The 25,739-nt window shown below is 35.2% G+C and overlaps 1 protein-coding gene across 10 annotated transcripts in view; it reads right to left on the bottom strand.

The window, feature by feature from the left end:
- LOC127081456 (putative disease resistance RPP13-like protein 1) overlaps positions 1-25,124 on the bottom strand; it is a 92,304-nt gene extending 67,180 nt beyond the window's left edge. For 2 of the 10 annotated variants that reach the window (XM_051021743.1, XM_051021718.1), the window contains exon 1: positions 22,005-25,114. In XM_051021743.1, the coding sequence (XP_050877700.1) occupies positions 22,005-24,925 (2,921 nt within the window). In that variant the 5' untranslated portion in view covers positions 24,926-25,114. Of the gene's footprint in view, positions 1-20,618; positions 20,864-21,146 lie in introns of those variants that run through there. The other 8 variants (XM_051021711.1, XM_051021753.1, XM_051021748.1 and 5 more) reach the window with 8 other exon arrangements.
- Positions 25,125-25,739: the final 615 nt, after the last annotated feature.

Raw genomic sequence — 25,739 nt, 5'->3', positions numbered from 1 at the left:
ATTTTTATTAGGTTAACAATTCATTTATTGCCTCATCATATAAAAATAGTATCCATGGTCTACTTAAAAAGAAATACAATCCTGGATGGATAAAAGGTATTCATGGCATGCCTTTAAAAATAACAAAAACAATTAACAACCTAAGCAAATTTTTTTTAACTAAGAAAGCATATATGATAGATATACAAATCACAAGCAATATGATTTATTTTGTTTGCACTTAATTTTGAACTTTCTTTTTACAAAAAAAGACATATTTCCATAAGCGATAAACTATACAACATATACCAATAAAAGCACCGACTGATCCAACAATTGTGAATGCCGAGAAAGGGAAACTGGTGGTGGAGATTAAACTGGCGGAGACAACGAACTTTTATATTTGAGTGTTGCAGATATTTGGCTTGCAAACGTGACGACTTGTGCTAGAACACAGTGACTGATAATCATGATAAATTTCATACTCACTACAAGAAGACGAAACAAAGGAAGAACAAATTCAGAACCATTTAATCCATTAGACCAACCAGGTCCCCAACAAATAACAGAAAAATTGGTAGTTGTCAATCCACAAGTAAAATTAGAAGCAGAAACAATTAACTGAAAAGAAACACTTTCAACAAAATTCACTAAAAAATATCTCTTTCCACCCTAACAAACAACAGAACCATTCAATCTTCTAATTGCACAACCATGTTCATCTCCAAGTGTCAATTCATCATACTCAAAGGCACCATCTTGTGGAACATCAATTTGTCCGGAACGGTTACATCCTTTACAAAGCAAAAAATCAGTTGAATTCAAACCACAAACATGCAAACCACCGGCTACAATACTCAACATATACATGTTCCCAAACTCATTTTGTAACCCTTCCCCAACAGTTTTCTCTCCCCATCACCAAACTTGTGAACCATTCTTCAGAACATTACTTTTGTATCGATATAAATATAATAAGTATATCATTAAGAATAGATCTTTATTTGTGTAACTTTGGACTCATTGTTGAATCTCTTGTCTTTGTCATGCCTTATAAATTCCTTCCATTAAAACCCTATATCAAAAAACTAACCTAAAATAAACAAAACTAACACCAATTAATGTGAGAATATATATTGGAATAAAATATAACTCCTACTTCAATCCAAATGTAATTAATATATAAAGAAAAATAAAATAATTTATGAATTAGAAGTCTTATCAAAATAAATCCACAAACTTGCCCCGTCAAAAAGAAATATTCCAACGAAAAATAATCCATATATATATATATATATATATATATATATATATATATATATATATATATATATATATATATATATATATATATATATGGAAAATGTTTTATTTATTCCATCACAGAATATTAAGATCATTCACTTCTTTACAAACATCAAATATGGAAATCAAATTATAAAACAACAAACAAGTTGGTTTATGAATTGATGATATGACTTATAACAGAAACATACTTTTTGGGATTTTGAATAAAAAATGTAATCAAAATTGCCAATTCAAACATTATGAATTGTCTTTAAATTGGTGAAATAAAATGGTGCAATGTAAATAATATGGTGGACTAAGAATAAAATAAAAGTATGCAAGACAAAATGATATAAAGGACCATATTTACACATGTAAGCAAAATGTAGATTTGTCATTGATCTTAGTTTAAATTATCAGCACAAATAAATCTTGATGCTGAAGGACAATGAATTGGCTGCATCATTGGAATTCAATCCTTACAAAAATATGAGATTTGATCTAAAAATAAATAAATTAATAAAACTAAATCAACAGCATAAAACCATACTTTAGTTGTGAGGCAAAAAATATACAAACTCAACAACATAAATTAAAGTACATGAGCATAGATTTGCAACAACAAAAAATCAGCAAGCTTCAACAAAACCAGATCTCTCACTCTCTGTTTTACAAATAATATGAAAGTTCATAGAATCATTTTATCAAACATGGAGGGTGCAAAAGTAAGGAAAATATGATTCACCAAAGGTACAAATAATGTGAAAGGTCATAGAAGCATTTATCACGCTCATGAATATGTTACCAGTGAGAAGGTTACAGTTTAGAAGAAGCAAAAATAGTATCATAAAGAGTGTGTATAATATGTGTTTGTTAATTTGCGTGTGAGAGAAAAAAAGAGAGAATGGCCAAAGAAAGTGGGTAACTAACCATATGTATTCATGGATGATTTTCTTTTGTGGTGTTTGAGAAATCAAGGTTGATGACATCTGAAATTAGAGACTAGGCAATTGATATCTTGCTGTTAATCGCTAATAACATCATGAAGATATTGAATTATGTACCAACTGCATATATATTCAATTTAGTATCTATAGCATCAATGTCCTTTAACATTAGGAAATTATTTTTGGAAAGATTAGCTATTTCCATTCAATCTTGTAATTATATATAGCATATGAGGACTCAATGAAATACATGACATTTTTCCATCTCAGAACAATTCTGTTATGGTATCAGAGCAGGTTATACATATAGAATAAAACATTTAAATCATGTCTGACAGTGAAGGTGAAAGTTCTCCTGTGAAGGAATCTTCCAAGTCAGTCAACAATGGCGATGGAGCAGTCATCCGAAAAACCATCTCTCCCTATGATATCACTTCCAATGATAATCCTGGGAGTTTGATAACACAGGTTCAATTAAAGGGAGAAAACTATGACGAATTGGCTCGTTCACTTAGAACGGCACTTCGAGCAAGAAAGAAATTTGGTTTTGTTGATGGATCAATCTGCAAACCTGATGAGGAATCTTCAGATCTTGAAGATTGGTGGACTAACAACTCCTTGTTGGTCTCTTGGATCATGAACACAATTGAACCTTCATTGCGATCAACTATGTCACATATGGAGGTAGCCATGGATCTTTGGGAAGACATTAAGGAGCGGTTTTCCATTGTTAATGGACCACGTATTTGTAACACCTCAAAATTTGCCCTCCTCTCTTGGGACTAGCTTTACATATTGCATTGCATTTCTTAGGTCATTAGTCATTAGCATGTTGCATATCATGTGGCTACATTGAGCAAGTCATCCTCCTAGGTCTTGGTCAGAAGATAAGAGGTTGATGTATGCAAGCCTGAGGGTTTTCATTGAATGGACTGATCATTAGCCATCTGAGGATTGTGCTACAAATTAGGGTTTCTTGGTTCTCAAGAAGATTGGTCTTTATCTTGGTTGAAAGGACACATCATCATCATCATGGTCTTGTTATCATCCAAGAGATTCAAGAGATTGATCAGATACCTTGAGATTAGGGTTTTGACCACTGGTCAACCCTAATCATCTGTATTGGGCCAGTCAGGGCTTGGCATGGAGAGGGGGTCTACAATGGATATGGGGATCATTTCATGATTATATTGAGCTTATGGAAGCCAGGGTTTCATCATTGAGCCAATTCATCAGGAGTTTGAGGCTCAACTTGATCAGTCCATAGCCAAATTCATCTATCAGTCAGAAAAGTCAACTGTGGTCAGCTGTGCCTGAAATGATGGATTTGGAGGTGGGAGAGGATTGGATATACTTCATTCATGTCTAAACAAGTTTCATTTGACATTTCAAACATCAAGAATGAAGAAAATAAAGTCAGATGAAAAGTTTCCAAAAATGGAAAGTGACTTGTAATTGAAAGTTTCCAAAAATGGAAAGTTTTCACCTCAAAATTATATGTCCAAAAATGCTTCAAATGAAATTTTGTTCAACATGAAAGTTGTAGATCTTGCTCTCACCTTTCCAAAGAGTCCAAGAACATGAATTTCTCATGTATGGTTGGCAAGTTGTGATCAAATCATTTTCCAAAAATGCCTAAATTCAAAGTGGCATAACTTTCACATGGAATGGCCAAATTGGATGATCTTTCTTTGAGAAAACCACATTTCACATGTACTTTCATGATGCATGGTCAAATTTCATCAAAAATGGTCATGGCAAAATGACATTTTTCAAGTGATCTATTTGAAAATTGGTGGGAAAAATGGTGAAATTTCAAATTACATGGATTTTGCACACAAAGCTCATTCCAACACATCCCAAATGATAATTAGAACTTGCTCCAACTGTCATTTACTGTTACATTGGCCTAATTTGGAAAAGGACCATTTTGCCATTACACTTGAAATTGCATTTGTACTAATCATTTCAATTTTGCTAATTTGTGATTAAGGAAGGGATTAAGGCATTGGTATATAACAGTAATTGTAACAGAAATTGGTGATGACATTCACATTTCTCAAGATTGTAACAACTTTTCCCTCCAAAACCTCTCAATTCTCCAAACTTCTTCCAACTTTTTTTTCATCATTTCACATTGAAATCTTCATCAATCTTGTTGATTCTTGTTGGATCTACATTCTACAAGACTTGTTGATGAACTGTTTCAACAAACTCGTGGCCAAAGCTTGCTGAATTTGGACTGTCATAACCTTGCTCATCCATGGAGTTTTGAGTTTCCTTCGATCTGAAGCATCGCTGAGCTGAAGAACCTATTCCATTCAACTTCCTCATCAATAAGCTACATCTGTTTTGGCTTTTCACACGTGGAAACATCAAAATCACGATCTGCCATCATCAAGAGGTTAGGATTCGAAATTCTTCATTGCTTGAATTGTCATATGGTTCTTATAGATCTTTCAATGTAGATCATCGTGCTGCTTGTAGTTTTTGATTTGGTTGAATGTAGAGAGAGATATCTTGATCTGAACATTTGATGTTGAAACCTATTTTCGCTCGATCCCGTTGATATAGTTAGAATTAGGTCGTATGCTTGTTAGTTCCATGATGTACGTTGAGCACCGGTCATTTTGATATATGATTTGTTGCATTTGGTTGAGAAATGTTCATCTGCAATTTTCTGGAATTTTTGTTTGCTGGAGACGATGGAGAACGCGTCCAGATACGCGTTTGATCTGATTTTCTTCATTTCGCGTTTGAAAACCTGTTTCCCGCCGTTTCCAACCAATCACGCCGCGCCAACACATAAAATGAAACGATGCGTTTTGCTTTCGCTGGTCCTTATTTACAAAATTGCCATTATTTCATTTAAATTCATTTCATTTCATTTTCTTTTTCCAATTTCATTTCATTTTGATCATACAACTTAGAAAATTCATAGGAGATTCATTATTTGTCCAAATTTTGTGAGGTTTTTTGCACCATTCTCCTTGTGATGTGTAGTTTTTAATGGTGATTTTTAATATTTTTGTGCACGTGTGAAAAAATAAATTGCCTAGGGATTGTTTGGATATGTCCAATTTGTGTATGCCATGCCATTTCCCTCATAAAATGATGATGCTTCCATAGAAATGTTTGAAATTGTTTGTGCTTATTCTTGACTCTTTGCTGGTGATTTTGGTATGTGGTTTGCAATTTTTGGATCCCTGGTTGAGGAGATATGGATTTTTGATTAGAGGTGTGACAATTTGTGTCACACCATGCTTTGTGAATCTCATGATTTTATTTGATGTGCTTGTGAATATTGGATTGAGCCAAATTTTTGTATGATTGAGCATATGTATGTTGAGATGACATGTGAATTTTTCTGGATTTATTGATTGCATTTCCTATTTGATTGGAATTTTCTCTCCTGTTTGCTCATTTTGTGATTTTTTGTGATACATGTTGGCATTTGCTTTGTGAAATTCTGGTCAATAATTGGATGAGTGTGAAATTTGACATGAGCATTCTAGACACATTATAGGTCATTATGGTTTTGATCCCATTCATTTATCATGTATTGTCACTGTTGTATGATTTTTGGAAGTTGATGCTTGTGTTGATGCCTTGTGTTGGCTTGTTTGAACTTGTATGAACTTTACGATTTTCATTGACCTACTTCCCTTAATCCAAATGAGCTGAAATTTGATATGCTATTCATTGAATGTGTTCTGTTTAGACTTGAATTTTTGTGGAATTTATTGAAATGTTTTGATGATGATTTGATGGTGATCATTCTGTTTGGTCCTTTGAGGTTGCCAATTGCATGTTTGGTGCCTTTTTGTGCATGAAATGATAATGATGAATGATATGAGCATGGGACCAATTGGATTTGTTTCTAAATTGTTTGATTGTGATTTTGGATAATTTTCACTTGCTGTTTTGGATTTTTCATCTCCTTTGGACCCTAGGCTTGGCCTAGTGGTCTAGTTTCTCACTTTTGAGTTTGCTTTTCAGGTTTGAGATGCAAATGCCTTAAGGAGAAAAATGCAAGTTGATTGAATTGGATTTGGTTAATTGTTGTGAACTAACTTGTGTGTTTTGTAGGATGCTTGGCTCAATTGAGTTGGTTGTGCTTTGCACATTGCATTGTTTTTGTACATTGTCTGTTGATTTTTATGTTGTTTGTTTTGACTGTGTGATGGGTATACTGACTGTATTAGATTGATTTCAGGTACCATAGTCGCTTTAGTTCATCTTTGAACTTGCTTTGTGCTGCTGCTTAGTTGTATAAACCAATTGAGGTAGACTCTCTTGTCTCCATGTAGTCTGGAAGACCTGGCCTGTTACTTGGCCAGGCAACTGTCTGAAGTCCTCCTTAAGAGGCGATGTTTGTGATTGTTTAACTTTGTCCCCAAGCAGGAAAAGACCTTGATTAAGGCAATTGGAGGACAAAAGAGATACGCAATCTATCTCCCGCTATTCTGTTGAGTCGTCCCTCTGCTCACACCACTGTGTTGATGCATTGGGACGTTAACCCAAGATCTTGTACAGTTGTACAGTTGAGTCAGAGTCATGAGTGTAGAAGGGTTCCCCCTTTCTGAACCCACACTCCTTTGTCTGAAGCTCTCCCTGGTCAGGGATAAGAGCTGTGAAGTCTAATCTTCACTCACCTTTCATCTGGCTTCACCCTGACTCTCAATGTCAGGGTTAAGAGCTAACACCACCCTTGTACAGATGACTTGCCTAGGCAGTCTGACCCTTTGTTTGAGCCTCACTTGACTGGATATAGTGTGTGCTACTTGTGAATGTTTGATTTGCTTTGTTTATGCTTGCATGCTTTGCTTCTTCCTGGTTAGGATTAGCTTGCTGTTGTGCGAGTAGGTAGAAACCATAACATAGGGCAATGATGCATGATAACACCTAGGCTCGAGTCCAGCTCCCTAGTAGTGCGTCTCCCTTTGTATCTGGTTAGAATTTCTTTCCCGTTCAGGGGAACTACGTCGCCCTGATCCTCATACCAGATAAGGTACGTAGGCAGGAGACCGTGCGAGGTCTCTCCGGGCACCCTTTTTCTTTTTTGTGTGTGTTTGCTTGTTAACCCTCTTGTGTGTCAGGATATGGATGTAAGCCCAGCGATTGGCTGTCCGTATCCTGATGATGTTTGTTTGGTTCGGAAGCCGATGTAAGTCCAGCGATTGGCGTTCGGGTTCCAAGTTTGCCTGTGTTTGTGTGTGTCCTGTTTGGCGTGCGTGAGCCGAACTACGGCAGCTCTGATTCTCGTTCCAGACGAGATACGTAGGCATAGGATGCGATGTCCTAGCGAGCCCTCTCCCCTCTTCCTCCACCTGTGTTGTCTTCAATGTGTGTGTGTGATGTTTGTTTAGCAACCTTTTCTTTCTTTTAGAGCGTGGATCCCGTCGAGTACGACGGACGTGAGGGGTGCTAATACCTTCCCCTTGCGTAACCGACTCCCGATCCCATTCTCTTTGGTCGCGAGACCATGCTTTTCCTAGGTTTACTTCGAGCGTTTCCTTTCCCTCTTTTGGGATAAATAACGCACGGTGGCGGCTCTGTGTTGTTTTGTTTTAGCCCGCCGGTTGTTTTTCGCGGATGCGACAGTATTCAACAGCTCAAAGTAGAGCTCATTGAATGCAAACAAAAAAGGACTGACCATTGTGACATATTATGGGAAACTAAAGAAGTTGTGGGAAGAATTGGCGAATTACGATCAGATCCCGGCATGTAAGTGTGGGCGTTGCAAGTGCAATCTCAGCTCTGTGTTGCAAAAGAAACGCGAAGAAGAGAAAATTCATTAATTCCTCATTGGATTAGATGACGCTCTTTATGGAACAGTACGGTCCAATCTTCTCGCTCAGGATCCTCTGCCTACATTGAACAAAGTTTATGCGACATTAATTCAGGAGGAACGGTTGCGCACTGTGACCCGTACGGCCGAAGATCGTGGTGAGGTCATGGCGTTTGCAGTGCAGTCCAACTTCAAACGTAAAGAAAAAGGAGGAATGTGCAGTCATTGCAATCGAACGGGCCATGATTCAGATGGTTGTTTTCAGGTAATAGGATATCCTGATTGGTGGGGAGATCGACAATGCGGACAGTTGAAAGGAACCGGGCGTGGGAAACCAGAACAATATAATGTTGTTTCTAACAACAAAAAATGTGGAAGAGCTATTAAGGCTCATGTAGCACAAGCAAAACCATCTAAAGAAGAGGTTGCTTCTGAAACGTCAAGTTCCGATATTTGTAATCCAAGAAATATTACTAGTGATCAATGGCAAGCATTGGTCAGCCTTTTGAACAATGTAAAGCTAGGTGCAACTGAGAAGCTAAGTGGTAAGTGTTCCTTTTTGCCATGGATTATTGATACAGGTGCATCAAATCATATGACCGGTCAACTGGAATGCTTAACCAATGTGCACAATATTTTTGAGTGCTCTGTTGGACTACCAAACGGTGAAGAGACAATGGTGACAAAGGAAAGAATTGTGATGCTCAATGAAAGAATAAGATTAACTAATGTCTTATATGTGCCTCGTCTACACTGCAATCTTATCTCAGTATCGCAGCTGCTAAAAGATTCTAACTACACTGTTAAATTTACTGATACGTTTTGTCTTATATTATCTTAAAGAGATGGTCAAAGCAGCTGCAGTGAAAACAAATAAGGAAATTCCTTTGGACCTGTTACATCGCAGACTAGGACACGCATCTTTGAAGGCTCTGCAAATGTTTCCAAATGTTAGTTCTAATAGAAACAATTATCTATGTACCCAATCATGTGAAATATGTCTTAGAGCAAAACAGTCTCGAGATACTTTTCCAATTAGTGAAAATAAAGCAACTTCTCCATTTCATTTAATCCATTGTGATTTATGGGGGCCTTATCGCAACCCAACATTTTGTGGCGCTAGATATTTTTTAACCATTGTTGATGACTACTCGAGAGCGGTGTGGATTTATCTCATTGTTGAGAAAACAGAAGTCTCTAAATATCTTTGTCAATTCTTTGCAATGGTTGAGCGACAATTCAATAAACAAGTAAAGATTGTTCGTAGTGATAATGGGACCGAATTTACTTGCATGAAAACATATTTTCGTGACAATGGTATAATTCACGAAACTTAATGTGTTGGGACACCACGACAAAATGGAAGAGTGGAGCGGAAGCATAGACATATTCTCAATGTTGCCCGTGCCTTGCGCTTTCAAGCTCAATTTCCAATTCAATTTTGGGGTGAATGTGCTCTTGCTGCGTGTTATTTGATCAATCGCACTCCTACAAGGAACTTGAATGGTAAGACTCCATTTGAACTCTTGTATGATAAACGTCCCTCTCTTGAGCACCTCCGTGTGATTGGTTGCCTAACTTATGCGCATAATCAACATCATAAGGGTGATAAATTTGCTGCTAGAAGTCGAAAATGTGTATTTGTGGGCTATCCATATGGCACCAAGGGATGGCGTATGTATGATTTAGAGCTGGGCGTTTTCTTTAACTCAAGAGATGTTGTTTTTTGTGAAAATGAATTTCCTTTTGCTGCCGAAATTCCGTCTGAAAATGATCACATCTTGCCTGGTGCATCTTTCAGTAATGCTATTGAAGACGATTTTTTCCAGCTTGTTCCTACTATACCTGCTGTCCCCTCAACTCCAGCAATTGGAACTGCAACATTACTTGATAAAGATGTGTCAAGTATCACGCCACATGTTTCAATTGAATCTCCTGCTGGATCTTCTTCATTTGACTCCCAAAATATGTCATCATTTGTTGAAACCAATGAGGAACCACAGGCTGCAGACACTATCGAAAATTTGGGACGTGGTCATCGTATCGAATTGCCTTCTACCAAGCTGCAAGACTTTGTGACCAATACCATCACTAAGATATGCCCCTCCAATTGTTCTACTGCTTCGTCACGTCCCTCAGGTACACCTTATCTTTTAGCCAAGTATGTAAATTATGCTAACTTTTAACCACGACACAGGAAATTTTTAGTCGATGTTTCTGCAGCTACAGAACCTCAAAACTTTGCTGAAGCCGTCAAAAATATTCGATGGCGAGATGCCATGAAGATGGAAATTGAAGCTCTTGAAAATAATGGCACTTGGACAGTAGAAACGCTTCCTCCAAACAAAAAGGCTATTGGTAGCAAATGGGTGTATTGGATTAAATATCATTCAGATGGAATTATCGAGCGTTATAAGGCAAGACTTGTTATTATGGGGAACAACCAAGTTGAGGGGCTGGATTATCATGAAACCTTTGCACCAGTGGTGAAAATGGTAACTGTGAGAACATTTCTCGCTGTTGCGGCTGCCAAGCACTGGGAACTTCACCAAATGGATGTTCACAATGCTTTTTTACACGGTGAGCTTGATGAAGAAGTATATATGAAATTACCTCCCGGTTTCAAGACCTCTACACCAAATCAAGTATGTCGCTTGCACAAATCTTTATATGGATTGAAACAGGCACCTCGATGTTGGTTTGCCAAACTCAAAAATGCTCTGCTACGGTATGGTTTTATACAGTGCTACTCTGACTATTCTCTCTTTACTCTACATCGTGACTATGTAGAGCTGTATGTGTTAGTTTATGTGGATGATCTTATCATTTCTGGAAACAACAACAAATCAATTGAGTCCTTCAAATCCTACTTGAACACATGCTTTCATATGAAAGATCTTGGCCCTTCGCAACTCCAATGGGATTTTCATGTGTCAAAGGAAATATACACTTGATATCATCACCGAAGTTGGGTTGTTGGGAGCTAAACCCGTTGGTTTTCCCTTATATCAGAATCATCATCTTCCCTTGGCCACTGGAACTCCTCTTTCTAATCCGGATTGGTATCGAAGACTAGTAGGTCGTTTGGTCTACTTAACTATCACTAGACCAGAACTTTCTTACTCTGTTCATATGTTGGCTTAATTTATGCAAAAACCTTTAGAAGAGCACTGGAACGCAGCTCTCTGTGTCGTCCGTTATCTCAAGGGAAATCCTGGCCAAGGTATTCTTCTCTAAGTTGATTGTGATCTTCAAATTTATGCCTGGTGTGACTCGGATTGGGCAGGATGTCCTTTGACTAGGCGCTCTCTCACTGGATGGATTGTTTTCCTTGGGAATTCTCCTATCTCTTGGAAAACCAAGAAACAACATGTTGTCTCACGTTCCTCGGCTGAGGCGGAATATCGTTCCATGGCTACTAGCACATGTGAGCTCAAATGGTTGAAAGCACTTTTGCTCTCTCTCAGTGTCCCCCAATCTCGCCCCATGAAGATATATTGTGACAGTCAATCAGCATTACATATAGCTGCCAATCCAGTCTTCCATGAGCGCACAAAACACATCGAAGTTGATTACGTGATGAGCTTCTCAAAGGCAACATTTCAACTCACCATGTGTCCACTAATATTCAACTAGCTGATATATTTACTAAAGCATTGGGAAAACAACAGTTTGATTATTTTCTAAACAAGTTGGGCATCCACAATCTGCATGCTCCAACTTGAGGGGAGGTTTTAGGCAATTGATATCTTGTTGTTAATTGCCAATAACATCATGAAGATATTCAATTATGTACCAGCTGTACATATATTCAATTTAGTATCTATAGCATCAATGTCCTTTAATATTAGGAAACTATTTTTGGAATGATTAGCTATTTCCATTCAATCTTGTAATTATATATAGCATATGAGGACTCAATGAAATACATGACATTTTTCCATCTCAGAACAATTCTGTTAGACATGTTTTTGAAAAAGTGAATGGATGAAAAACAAGAAAGAGGAAAAACCAGATTTTAAGTGAAAATGAAAAGGAGGAAAGAGAAGAAAGAGGAAAAACCAGATTTTAAGTGAAAATGAAAAGGAGGAAAGATAGGAAAATCTGATTTTGAAAAATGGAAGAGAAAGTACATTTGATTGAGGTAGCAAATGGATGTTTGACACTTGGCATGCAAAGAGACGTTTGGTAGAGTTTTATTTGTGACATTTGTTCATTACCGAATTGTCAATTGTTACCGTAAATTAAAATGAATGGAAGGGCAAATTGGTAAAATAATACAATATTATTTTAAAGGGTTGATAGTAGAATGGTCTTAATCAGAATTAAATGAGCCGATTTGATGAGTCTATCAACAATAACCCAAATGGAATCACAATTCTTCACCGTCTTTGGCTAACTCGTCACATAATCCATGGAAATACTGTCCTATTTTCACTCAAAAATTCTCAACAGTTGTGTTCGGCCCTATGGCTTATGGTGTTCAATCTTCGACTTTTGACAAGTCAAGGAAGCATAAACAAACTCAGCTACTCCCTTCTTTATTCCTGGCCATAAAAACTTCCTCTTCAAATCTTGAGATATCTTAGTGGCACCGAGATGAATACTTAGACAACTTGTATGACTTTCCTCAAGAATACTCTTCTTAAGTTCTGGTACATCTGGTACACAAACCCTATCTCTAAATCTTATCACACCATTCTCGTCGATTCTGAAATTGCCTCATTTTCCTTGTTTGATTAGCACTAACTGGTCGATCAATCCCAAGTCAATTTTCTGACCTTCTCTGATTTCTTCAAAGATACCACTAGTCAGCTTCAACATGTCTAACTTCACACTATTAAGAGTCTCTTCACACGCTAAACTCATGTCTTTGAATTGCTCAATCAATTTAAACTCTCGAACTATTAACATTGACATATGCAACGACTTCCTACTCAACGCATCAGCTACAACATTGACTTTAATCAAATGGTAACTCAAGCCAAATTCAAAATCCTTAAGAAATTCGAGTTATCTCCTCTCTCTCATATTCATCTCCTTCTGATTAAATAAGTACTTCAAACTCTTGTGGTCACTGAAAATTTTAAATCTGGAACCAAATAGATAATGCTTATGAATTCTTAACACAAACACCATGGTTGTCAACTATAGGTCATGCGTAATATAATTCCTCTCATCAACCTTCAATTGTCTAGAAGCATAAGCAACAACCTAACTATTATGCATCACTACATCACCTAGACCCATCTTTGAAGCATCATAATACACAACAAAGGATTCACCCGGATTCGATAAAATCAAAACTGGAGCAAATGTCAACTTCCTCTTACGTTCTTGAAAATTCTCCTCACACTGAATATCCCACACATAAGTTTGACCCTTTTGAGTCAGTTGAGTTAAAGGCAATACCAACTTCAAAAAACCATTGATAAATCTCTTGTAATAACCAGCCAAACCCAGAAAACTTATGATCTCAGTGACAAATTTTAGAGTCTCACACTACAACACTACCTCTATCTTCGATGGATCAACAACAATACCACCACTAGAAATTATATGTCTGAGGAAACTCACATCTTGCAACCAGAACTCACACTTAGATAACTTCACATACAACTTCTTTTCTTGCAAGGTCAACAACACAACTCTAATTTATGGCATAAAATAACCTAAAATATAAGGTGGCCTAAATAAGTCAAAGTTAGGAACATGTTGATGTCTTAAAAGCATTAGGGGTTCAGAGATACATCTCCTAAATATCTCATGTTATGTGTAATAAATACGCATCCAATAACTTAAAATGAATATAAAGGAGTTTACGGATATGCATCTCCGGACACACCCCAAATCATTTTCGAAGATATATCTCTGGAATGTATTTTGGTAAAATAGGTGTGTGTGTGTGTGTGTGTGTGTGTGTGATTTATGATTACTGGTATAATTTCAGGTGCGTTCGAAGATACATCTTTAAATATAATAAAATATTTTTTAATTTTCAGAAATGTGGGACATACCCCATATAGAACGATCATTTCTCTTTAGTTTTAGTCATTCAAACAACTTTTATAAAGTTGTAACTAAAGGTTGGTTTGATTAAAAAGTTTAAAGTTTATTGAGTTGATATTCAATTCGCCCCTTGTCATACGGGACAAATTTAAAATTAAAAAAAATACATTTTAACTTTAATTTAAATGTCTCATTAGCATTAATCAACATTTTTATTGACATGAAAGTGACACGTTGACTTTTTTCATGTAGTTTTCATTTATTTTATATTTGTTGTGACATTAATTGGACAAAAACTATTATAGATATTATTTTTAATTAATTATTTTAAGAATAAATAAATAAAAATTCTTAATATAAATTAAAATAAATAAATAAATTATCAAAAAAAAATGATTTTTATATGTGAAAGTAATTTTATTAAAATAAATAAATATCATACCTTAAGTGAAAGTGATTAATTATAAAAATGGTTAAATATATTTGTAGTCTTTTTAAATATCTCAAATTTTGATGTTAGTCCCTCAAAATATTTTCTTCAAAAAAGGATCCTCTTAAAAAATTTCATCCGCACTTTTGATCCATAATATTTAAATTATCGCTGAAATTATCGTTAATTCAGTTGTTCAGTAATAAATCATCTTAATTCAATCATTAAATTGTAAAAGTTGTTGCAAGAGGTGGATGAAAATTTTTAGGAGAGCGATTCTTTGAAGATAATTTTTGAAAAATTAAAACAAACTTTAAGATATTTATAAGGACCACAAACATATTCAACCCTCATAAAAATTAACAAAATCATAAAATTTGCATATAACAAAAAGTTACAATATCATAAAATCTAAATAAATCAAAAATCAAAATCCAAAAAAACAATGACTAACAAGATTAGTGACATAATCGGCGACTAAAAATTCTTCATGTTCTTCATTTTTATCATCCAAACCTAGAAATTCGATCACTAAACTTTTTGATGGCAGAATTAGCTACCAAAAGTGATCCTTGTTCATCTAAACCCAGATGTTAAAGTACCATACTTCATTGATAAACAAAAGCTACCACTTCTTCAAAGCAAAACAATAAAGGCAATTGAAAAGTTTTTTTAAGACATGTATGATAAAGTATCACACCTAAAATGTCTTCCAGTTTTCGGAGATACATCTTCGGTCACACCCATTACACACTTAACGCGAGTTATTCTGAGTGACGTCCTATAAGTTGAGTTATTTTTGTTCCGGAGCTACATCTCCGAAAGTTTGGATGAGATTTTGAAATATTTTGTCACCTTTGCATGTCAGATATTTCTAAAAATGCATCTCCAAAATAATTTGATAAAATAAACAACTACATAATCACACAACCATTGTTGCTTTCCTCTACAAACCTTCACCAAAAAACCCTTCCATTCTCAATCCATTTTTTCACTCCAAATCTTTAATCTTGTGGTTCATCATATCAAAGGGAGCAAAAAAAGATAGAATTTCTGGTAAAGATCTTTTATTTCACATTGCATTGCTCATATTAATCCTGTATTTTATCTTTAAAAATGAATGTTGTGTCCAGAAATGTATCTCCAGAACGAGTATGAACATTTTTGGAGATGTATTTCTGGAACTAGTATGTGTTCATTTTCCAACTCTATTTTCAGCAGTGACACTTATATATTGTTATGTTGTAATTGTTTTCATTAGATTTGGTGCACCCTGATGTTTTTCCAAAACAAATTGTTTCTCTGGATGTCCAATGTGTTGTTGTGAAGGTGGTAGATGTTGGAAACCAATTTAAAAAGAAGCGAGAGTTTGAATCTCGTGATCAAATGCTTGAATGGATTCGTATGGAGGTCTTTAAATTTGGATTTGGTGTGGTTATCAGAATGTCCGATAATGATTCGGATAGAAGATGCGCTTTTGTGACAATGACGTGCGTAAGAAGCATGAAATATAGAACTCCTCTCCGGAATTTTAAAAGAGACGACACTGGTTCAAGAAAATGTGAATGTCCTTTTAAGGTGTGTGGTTACATGTTGGAAAATAAAAGGTGGAGATTTGATGTCATATGTGGTTTATATAACCATGATTTGTGTGAAAAATTAGTCGACCATCCTAGTGCGTGTCAGCTCATGCTAGAAGAGAAGGAATATGTCGCTGACATGACATTGAATTTGGTTCAGCCGAAAAATATACTCGCAACATTGAAACGGAAAAGACCCGAAAATATATCAAATATCAAGCAAGTGTAATATTTGATATCGAACTAACAAGACACTTAGGGGGGATAGAAGTGCTACAAGAGAGATTTTTGAAAGTCGATGACAACATAAAACTCCACATTAAATAACAATTGAGGAAGATTGTCTATCTGAAAACCACCGAATTGAAACCACCCTCTCAACCTGTAAAAATAAAAAGTGCTCCAAAGAATGTGAAGTCTACACCGAATGAGAATTTGACTACATGGTCTCCTTCATATTTTGAACATATTGACAAAGTTTTTCTGGACTTACCAACTCCAAAATCGCAAAAAAAATGTTGTCAAAGGAGCTCGCATTATAAAACCACCTCATACGCCGCCTACACCCAAAATTCCATTCATTGACGAGATGCTTGTTTTTATGCACAAATACACCGAGCGGATCGTCAATGTTGAGGGGACGGTAATTATGATTATCGAGCAGTTACGACATTACTCGGTAAAGGAGAATATAATCATACACTTGTTCGCCATCGACTTATCCAAGAGTTGAGGACTCACAAAAATTCACACACACGACTATCCGGAAAGAAAGAAAACTTCGACAAAGTTCATGTGTCTCGTGTTCCTTGGCTTAGCTGACTGGCTCCGGAGGAAAAATAGATGCACTTCGTGATTAATCTGACAAATAAGTGTATGTAATTGTGTCTCGATATTAATGAAGATTAATTTATTCAATTTGTCATATTCTGTCTTAATACATTTTTGATATTTCCCATAACATTTATTCATTTGTCAAAAAAATATTCTGCTTCAAAGATTCTTTTTTCAAACCTGTTTAGGAGAGGTTCCGGAGATGCATCTCTTGAACAAGATAATATGGTGAGTAACAGGAGATATATCTTCAGAGTATGTGTCTGATTTTGAATGGTCTACAATTGTCTACATCTATTATAAATTAAGGTGCAGGGACGGAGGCACGTTATTCAAAGGGTGGGCCTATGCCCCCAATACAATTATTATTATTTAGTATATAATGTTAAAAATAATATGTTTATATATTAAATAAAATAAATAATTTTAATAAAATAATAAGTAATCAAATTTTTCTTTCCATTCCTATTAATTATTTTTTATTTTTTTTCAAGCACAAACAAATCACTCACTCTTCCTCTTTGATATTGATTTCTTTTTCACGGTTGATATTCTAAAAGATATTTTTTAAAATTTTTAATCTTTAGGAATTTATTATTTATTTTATTATTGTAATAAAAGATAAAATATTTTGTTACCTTATTGAACTTGAGATTGTACTAATGTTTGAAATTGTTGTGTTTGCACCTATTTTATAGCATAAGTCTGAATCATTTTTTAATATGATTTTAATTATGTTATTTCTTTTTTATTTTTAGTAATATGCAATGGAAATTTTGTTAAAAAGAAAATCAATAGAGGAATTATATACTCTTAATTAGGGGTGGCAAAACGGGCCCGACCCGCTGGGCATGCCCGAAGTGCGGGCGGACAAAAGATTTAGGCCCTCATCCTCTAATGTGTCAGCCCCGCTTCGTTTCCCGTTTTTTTCGCGGGTTTTTGCGGGCACGTGCATTTACATAATTTTTTTTTTCATTTTTAGACTTAAAGAGTGCAGTGCCCGCGGGCTTTCCCCGCTCCGCCCTCACTTTTTTGGGGGCGGGCATAAGTTTTAGGTTCACATCCTCAACTATGACTGTCCCGCCCCGCCCTGTTTTTTTGCGGGCTTTTGCAGGGCGGACCTAAACGGGACGGTCATGTCTGTTTTCCACCCCTACTCTTAGTCCTAAAACACTTGATGAACATGGAAGCTTTAAATTGGAGTCTTTTATGGAAAAAAAATCGAGTTTGAATCAAGGACGGGGGTACGTTATTCAAAGGGTGGGTCTATGCCCCCACTACAATTATTATTATTATTTAGTATATAATGTTAAAAATAATATATTTATATATTAAATAAAATAAATAATTAAATTTTCCTTTCCATTCCTATTAATTATTTTTGACTTTTTTTCAAGCACAAACAAATCACTCACTCTTTCTCTTTGATATTGATTTCTTTTTCATTGTTGATATTCTAAAAGATATATTTTTTTAAATTTTAATCTTTAGAAATTTATTATTTATTTTATTATCGTAATAAAAGATAAAATATTTTATTATCTTATTGAACTTGAGATTGTACTAAATGTTTTAAATTGTTGTGTTTGTATCTATTTTCTAATATAAGTATGAATTATTTTTTAATAAGATTTTAATTGTGTTATTTTTTTTCTCTTCATTTTTAGTAATAAGCATTGGAAATTTTGTTAAAAAGAAAATCAATAGAGGAATTATATACTCTTAATCCTCAAACACTTGATGAACGTAGAAGCTTTAAATTAGGATGGTTTATGAAAAAAAATCGAGTTTGAATTGAAAAAACTTCATAACGATCCCGATTTAAGGCAAAAAAGTGTTAGTATACCTTTCAAGTGATTGAGATGAAATTAAAATATATTGTTTATAAAAGGATTATTGACCCCACTACTCAAAATTTCTGGCTCCGTCCCAGATAAGGTGTCCTTGTTCTTTTATTTCAGACAAACTGAAAATGTCTCAAATGTCACAAATAAACATCAACTAGTATGTCACAAATATCTCCTACTCCAACGAAACTCCCGGGCGAAACTTTAAGCTCATCGACTACATATCTCTTGCAGATATTACAGAAGAAATTCATTATCTCCTATCTTACGGAGGTAATCGAAGAATTGTGAAGCTCGAGTACCGTTCACTGTCGATTGACAACAGAGGGAATCTTGAGTTCATCAAATTTGAGCTCAAGACGAATGGACATGTAAGCGCTATATGAAATACATTTTTCCGTTTCAAAACAAAAATTCTGCTCGAGTAGAAAGTGGCAATTCCATGATTGGTCGAAGATATTCTTAAGATGCTGAAGTGTCCACCTGAATATTGAAGTATAATGTTGCATTTTATGTTAAAATCATCTATGTAATGCTTATTTTATGTTATGAATGTTTATTTTATTTTGCCAAATGACATGTTTTTGTTGACTGTTTCTGGTTCTGGTTTGCAGACGTTCCGAAAATGTATCTATAGAAATATATCGAAGATGCATCTCTGGAATAAAAATAGTCCACCTTATAGGGCGTCACTCAGAATGACCTGCATTGAGTGTGTATTTTGTGCGTCCAGAGATGCAACTCCAGAAATTTGGAGCATTTTAAAAATTTCGCGTGATGCCTAAGAAATATATAGGTTGCATTAAGAAATTCCCAATAAAAGCTACCACTTCTTAAAACATGGATGTTGTAGAACCACAAAGGATAGGGTTGTTTAAAATCGAACCAACCCAATAAAAAATCGCAAACGAAACTAAATCAAACCAAAATCGCAAAAAATTGCATTTGGTTCAGATGTGTTTGAGTCATTTTTAACATAATCGCACGGTTTGATTTGGTTTGCGATTTGTATTTTGCAAACCGGACTAAACCAAACCAAACCAAACTGCATTATGTTACAACCCAAACTTCACTTATTGCACATCCAACTCAAAACTCAAATCTATTATGCCTTAACCTTACAAATATTATCTTACTCACACTTAAGATTTTAGTTCCAACCTTCTCAAATCTCTTCTAATAATATCGCACATTCTTCTCATCTTCTTTGCCATGTACATCTCACATCTTCTACTTTAATTTCTCCTCTCGTGTGTTCTTTATTTTTCATCTTCTGATTTTTATGTTATTGTTTTCTCTTCCAATTACGTTTTTATCACACATTTCTTCTCTAATCTCGCATCTCTTATGTTCTTTTTTTTTCATCTTCTTCAATCTCTCTTCTTCTTTGTTTTTTCTTTTTTATTATAATATTTTTCATATTGTTTTACACTACTATTTTATATTTTTTATTCCACTTTTTTTTAATCTTGTTTTTGTATATTGAATGAGAAGTTTTTGTATAAATATGATGAGTTTTGTTGTTAATTGGTAATGTATGAATGATAAAACACAAAGTTATGTTGTTCTCTATAGGTGTAGGTATGACTCAATAAAAATCTTGTAAAAAACCGAATCAACCGAACCAATCCAAACCACATTCGTTTGATTTTATTTTATTTTTAAAAGTCAACCGAACCAAATCAAACCGCATGCTTTTTCTCTTGCAATTCAACTGATTTTAGCGTCCAAACCGCACCGCGAACACCCATACAAAAGACCCTTGTTCATACAGCCATATATCAAACATGTAAAAAACACAAGTCATTTAGACAAGCTATTACCAACCGGCAGTGTCCTTCCATTCCAAATCAGTTGATTAATTGTGAAAGAAAGGTGTCTTTAATGACTATGATAGTCACAGAAACAAAAGAATTGCAAGATCTCACCAAATATCCTTATAATTATTAATCTGTTACAGTTGTTTTTTATAGTCTCACATAACAAATTACACAATCTAAAATCGCTGGAAACTGATCAAGAAAACTAATTCCAATGTGTTTCAAGCAGCATAGGAATCTAAAACCAAAACATTTATAAGTAGCAAAGACCATCAAAAGCTGAGGATGTGTGCAAGGCCTTCAAAACACGACTTGGAACTAGTAGTATAACTCTGGCAACTGCATTAGCAAATAAAACTTAACTTCAACATAAATTTCATTATACAAAAAAACAAGGTAAGAGTCTCAACATCTCGTTATCAAATTTCGATATATAAAGTAAGAAAACACAGTTATGAGCGGCCAACTATTTATAATCTAGCACAAGGTAGTAAGAAAATTGAATTATAAGTATAAATTGCAGTATCTTATAGTAATACAGATGTATAGATAATGCTATCACAAACATTGGAGTCTATTTAGTAAATAATAGAAATCCAAGTAAGAAGTGCAGAACTATTACCTGTTTAAAATCCAAGTTTGAGCTTGCTAAATCCATTTGTTGTTAACCTTAATGCATTGGATGTGTGAAATTTTGGGCCAAATTTGAGAATGTTTTTTGACGCATCGTTCTCCCAACAGAGGACAACTATTAATATAAAGTTGTATTAGAGATGCAGGCAGTCTCTCTCCCGCCATATTCTCCAGCTTCGGGCAAGATTGAATTGTTAAGCGTTGGAGAGACGTCAGGTGGAGAAGCTCTCTGCAGTCCAACGTGTGCAAACAATAGATGTTTGAAAGATCTAGAGAGGTAAGGGAGGGAGGCAGCAATGCAAAACCCTTGTTAGGAAAGGACTCAACACCATCATATAGATCTTCAATTGAAAGATAGGAAAGCATGTCAAAGAAAGATAGAGATGGGTTCCTCAATAATTTCTCGCATTTTCCAACATAAAGTGATCTCAAGCTAGGTGGCATTCCACCTTCAGGAAATGTTTCCATCTCTGGGCAATCATATATTCTCATCTCTTTTAACTTCGGAAGAAGATTATTTATGTGACAAGGCAGTGACTTTAAAGTAAGGCAGCCGGAGACAGACAACAATGTCAAGTTGGGTGCAGACAATCCTTCTCTTGGGAATGACACAAATTTAGGGCAGTGTCTAATGTTAATATTGATGAGATTTGGAAGAACTTTCGAAGCTGAAAGGCATTCTATGTTTTCACAATTATGGATTTGGAGATAAAGGAGGTTTGGAAGGATCTCCAGTGGGAGGGTTGTGAGAGAATCACAACTCCTATCTATCCTCAAAGACTGAAGTGACTCATGTTGGTGGGTTTGCTTTGGAAAATTTAGACTACTAGAATTTGTGATGGACAACCTCTTTAAGGATAAGGGTAAACAATCTCCTGGAAATGATATCGCAGACGAACAGTCTCTGATATCTAAAATTTGAAGAGATGTTAGACTGATGGCAATGGCTTCAAAGACGGACTCTGTCATTTCTCTTCCATGAATTCTTAATTCTTCCAATGAAATGGGTAGTTCATGCAAGGCTACTTTATTGCTTTCAATTATCTCTAACTTGCGTATGGCAGGAGCCCTTGGGAGAGAAGAGTCAACTTGGTTGCAACGTGCAATCTTAACTGTTCTCACGACAGGAAGATAAGATGGCAAATCTCCGTGTAATCTGGGACAATCAACAATCACAAGAGACTTTAATACAGGAAATGAAACTTCTGACTCATGAGAATGATGCCACACTTCCCAACATGGCATCTCACAAAACTCCAGACTTTCAAGGGAGGGAAAGAGGACTCCTGAAAAGGAATCACCATATTCAGATCCAATAGTCTCCAGCATACTCATTGCACGGATTTTCAAGTCCTTGAGAGAGCGTAATTGTCCAAGTGGTGGAAGGATGCAACAATTATGACAACCATACAAGGATAACTCGGTCAAATTGTGGTAGGAAGGATCTCCAAACCATTCTGGAAATCTCGTACCTCTGTATCCACATATATATAGCCTTTTCAAGTTCTTGGCGGGCTGTAACTTGCCAAGTATATCCATCTCACTTTGTGAATATGTAAAATGGTCCTTTGCGTCTTCAGACCATCCAAATGCTAATTCATCAAGGTACTTCTTATCCATGATATGCGCCTTTGATGCTTCCAAGCTGTTGGTAACATTCTCCAATTTACTAATAAAAAGTGATCCATGAAGATTTGAAAGTGTTCCCAATTCCTTGATCCCATTCTTTTCATGCTTTCCCACAACAAAGCAACTCAGATGTTGCAAATGAGTTAATTTGCTCATTTCTCTAGGCATCTCTTCTAACTTATCAGTTCCATGGATATCAAGATGGCACAAATTTACAAGATTTTGCATGTCATTGGGAAGCATGGTTAGTTGTGCACAATTACGCAACTTCAACGTTTGTAGATTATACAGATTACACAATGACTCCGGCAATGTCTGTATATATGTGTAAGAGAGGTCCAAATAACGCAAATGGATCAGTTCATCGACTGAATCAGGCAATGTGTCAAGATCTAAAAAACATTGAAATGACAAAACTCTTAAACACTTCAAATTCTCCAAAATGATGCATGGTGCCTTTTCATGGTTGACTCGAGGAAGTCCAAAACCGGTTGCCAAAAATGTCCTAAGGTTTTTTGCTCTGCTGAAAACATCATAGTTTTCCAAGACAAGATCACTGTACTTAGTAAATGATAAATGACGAGTCTTGGTACTGATCTTCGTTTCTTTCCCAAGTTCTTCTGTTCTGAAATAGAATTCTCCACCAAGCAATGTTGCTAAATCATGCACCAGATCATGCATCACAAAACACTGGTATCCGTTCCCACTTCCGGAACGTTGAAAAAATGATCTTGAAGCTAAGTCATTAAAATACTCATAACCAACTTCTTCTAAAGTTTTCCCATTTTTTAGAGACGGTAAAAGATCTTCAGCCATCCACAACAAAATCAAATCGTCTTTCTTAAATTCATAATCCTTAGGATACATGGAACAATAAACAAAGCAACGTTTCAAATAGGGAGGGAGATAATGATAACTAATTCTTAGTGCTGGAATGATCTTACTCTCGTTTTCCCAAATGTTACTTTTTAGTATATTATTCCAATCCCCAATGTCACGTTTTCGTCGCAACAAGCCCCCCAGTGATTGTGCTGCTAAAGGCAATCCCTTACATTTTTTAACAATCTCTTTGCCAGTCTTTTGGAGATCCACATACTCGTTGGATTCTTCTTGAGGAAGACATGCATGGTTTGCAAACACAGACCAACAATCTTCATCAGACAATTGCCGAAGAGGGTAAGCATGAAAAGTTTGGACCATAGAAGCAACTTGATCAATACGGGTTGTTACAAGAATTTTACTTCCCTTAGTTCCATATTGAAGAGGCCTTATAAGAGAGTTCCAACTGTCATAATCTTCAGTCCATACATCATCCAAAACAATCAAGAACGTTTTCCCAGACAGTCTTTCCTTCAGAGCAAGATGAAGTAACTCTTTGTTATTTATATTACAAGAACTCCCTGCAACTGCCTCTAAGATGGCCTTTGTTAACTTGAGTTCATCAAAATCATCAGAAACACAAACCCATGCTTGAACATCAAATTTCTGCTTTATACTATCATGGTTGAACACAGATTGGGCTAAAGTAGTTTTTCCCACCCCACCCATGCCAACTATGGGAATCACAGAAACGTTATCATCATCATCATCATCATCATGTAAGAGTAATTTGAGTATGGCCTGTTTGTCTTGATCCCTACCAAATATGTTAGATGGGTGATCTAGAGAGGTTGATGGAGTTCTCCAAGAAGAGTGGTTAGTTGCAATATGTTGAAGGCCAAGAATATCTTTAAATTGAAGAATGTATTCGAGCCTAGCAACTATATCTTCCAGCTTACAAATCAAATCCCTTTCCTCAAAGTTGAAAAAGCGAGAGAAGTAGTTAACAGTAGTCACCTGCTTGTTGTTCTTGGAAAGAGCAGCTTTGGTAGAGATATGGTCGAGAAGGTCATCAGCAACATAGAGAGAATCTTTGAGATCATCAAGCCATTTGTTAACAGCAGAATCATTGATCTGTTTGTGTTCGGCATCGTTAAGCACAGCTTCAACAGCATAAAGAGTGTTGTTCAACCTTTGAACCAAATTGGCGTCAAGTTTCTTTCCTATGATAAAGTTAGCAACCTGAGGAGAAGCAAGCTTGTCGAGAACAACTTCAATGAAAGCAGACAGAAAAGCTTCACCAACAGCTGCCACCGCCATGAAGTTGGAATGGAAGAGAGAGAAACAGAAAATAATTGTAGCTGAATGAATTAAGGTCAAGTGGTTTGGTTGCCTTACTCTATAATGTACTACTGTGCGTCATGTCACTGTTTGCTTTTCTCTTTTTGTCAATCAGTGTGAATAGGGAGAGATTGCCCAAGATGCCACTGCCTGAAATAATTGTCTCAAAATGCCACCAGTTGAAAAAAATTGCCCAAAATGCCACTTATTTTTTCCTCTAGTGGGATTAAAATATTGTTTTACAGGGTACTCCATCCTAGATGGCAGACGTCCCCAGAGATTCAGTTGGGGTGCGCCATCTTGGATGGAATGTGCATTAAAATATTTTTTTTATTTTTTAATTTCATAAAATATATTAAATAATTATAATAACTTTTTAATATTAAAAAATAAATAAAATATTATATATAATAAAAAAATATATTTTAAAAAAAAATTAACTAGTTTGATATATAATATTTTTCATAATTATTTAATATTAATTAGTTATATTTACTTTTTCAGATAATTTGTAATAAATATATAATACTAATTAAGAATCATTATTAATAATAATTAATTAATTAAAATTTCGAAATTATATTTTATTATGTAATATTTGTTATAAATATTTAATATTACATAATATTTCGAAATTAATTTAAGAAAAGAGAAGTTTCAATTTTTTTAATAGAAAAATGAATATTTTTAATGATACTTACAATAAATTTATTAAAAGTAAATTTATTAATATTTGTAATAAGTATGTAATAATAATTAAAATTTAATATTTATAACAATTAATTAATTAATT

The sequence above is a fragment of the Lathyrus oleraceus genome, chromosome 1 (assembly GCF_024323335.1).
Source record: "Lathyrus oleraceus cultivar Zhongwan6 chromosome 1, CAAS_Psat_ZW6_1.0, whole genome shotgun sequence".
Lineage (NCBI taxonomy): Eukaryota > Viridiplantae > Streptophyta > Magnoliopsida > Fabales > Fabaceae > Lathyrus > Lathyrus oleraceus.
This window is presented reverse-complemented; position numbering and strand designations above follow the sequence as displayed.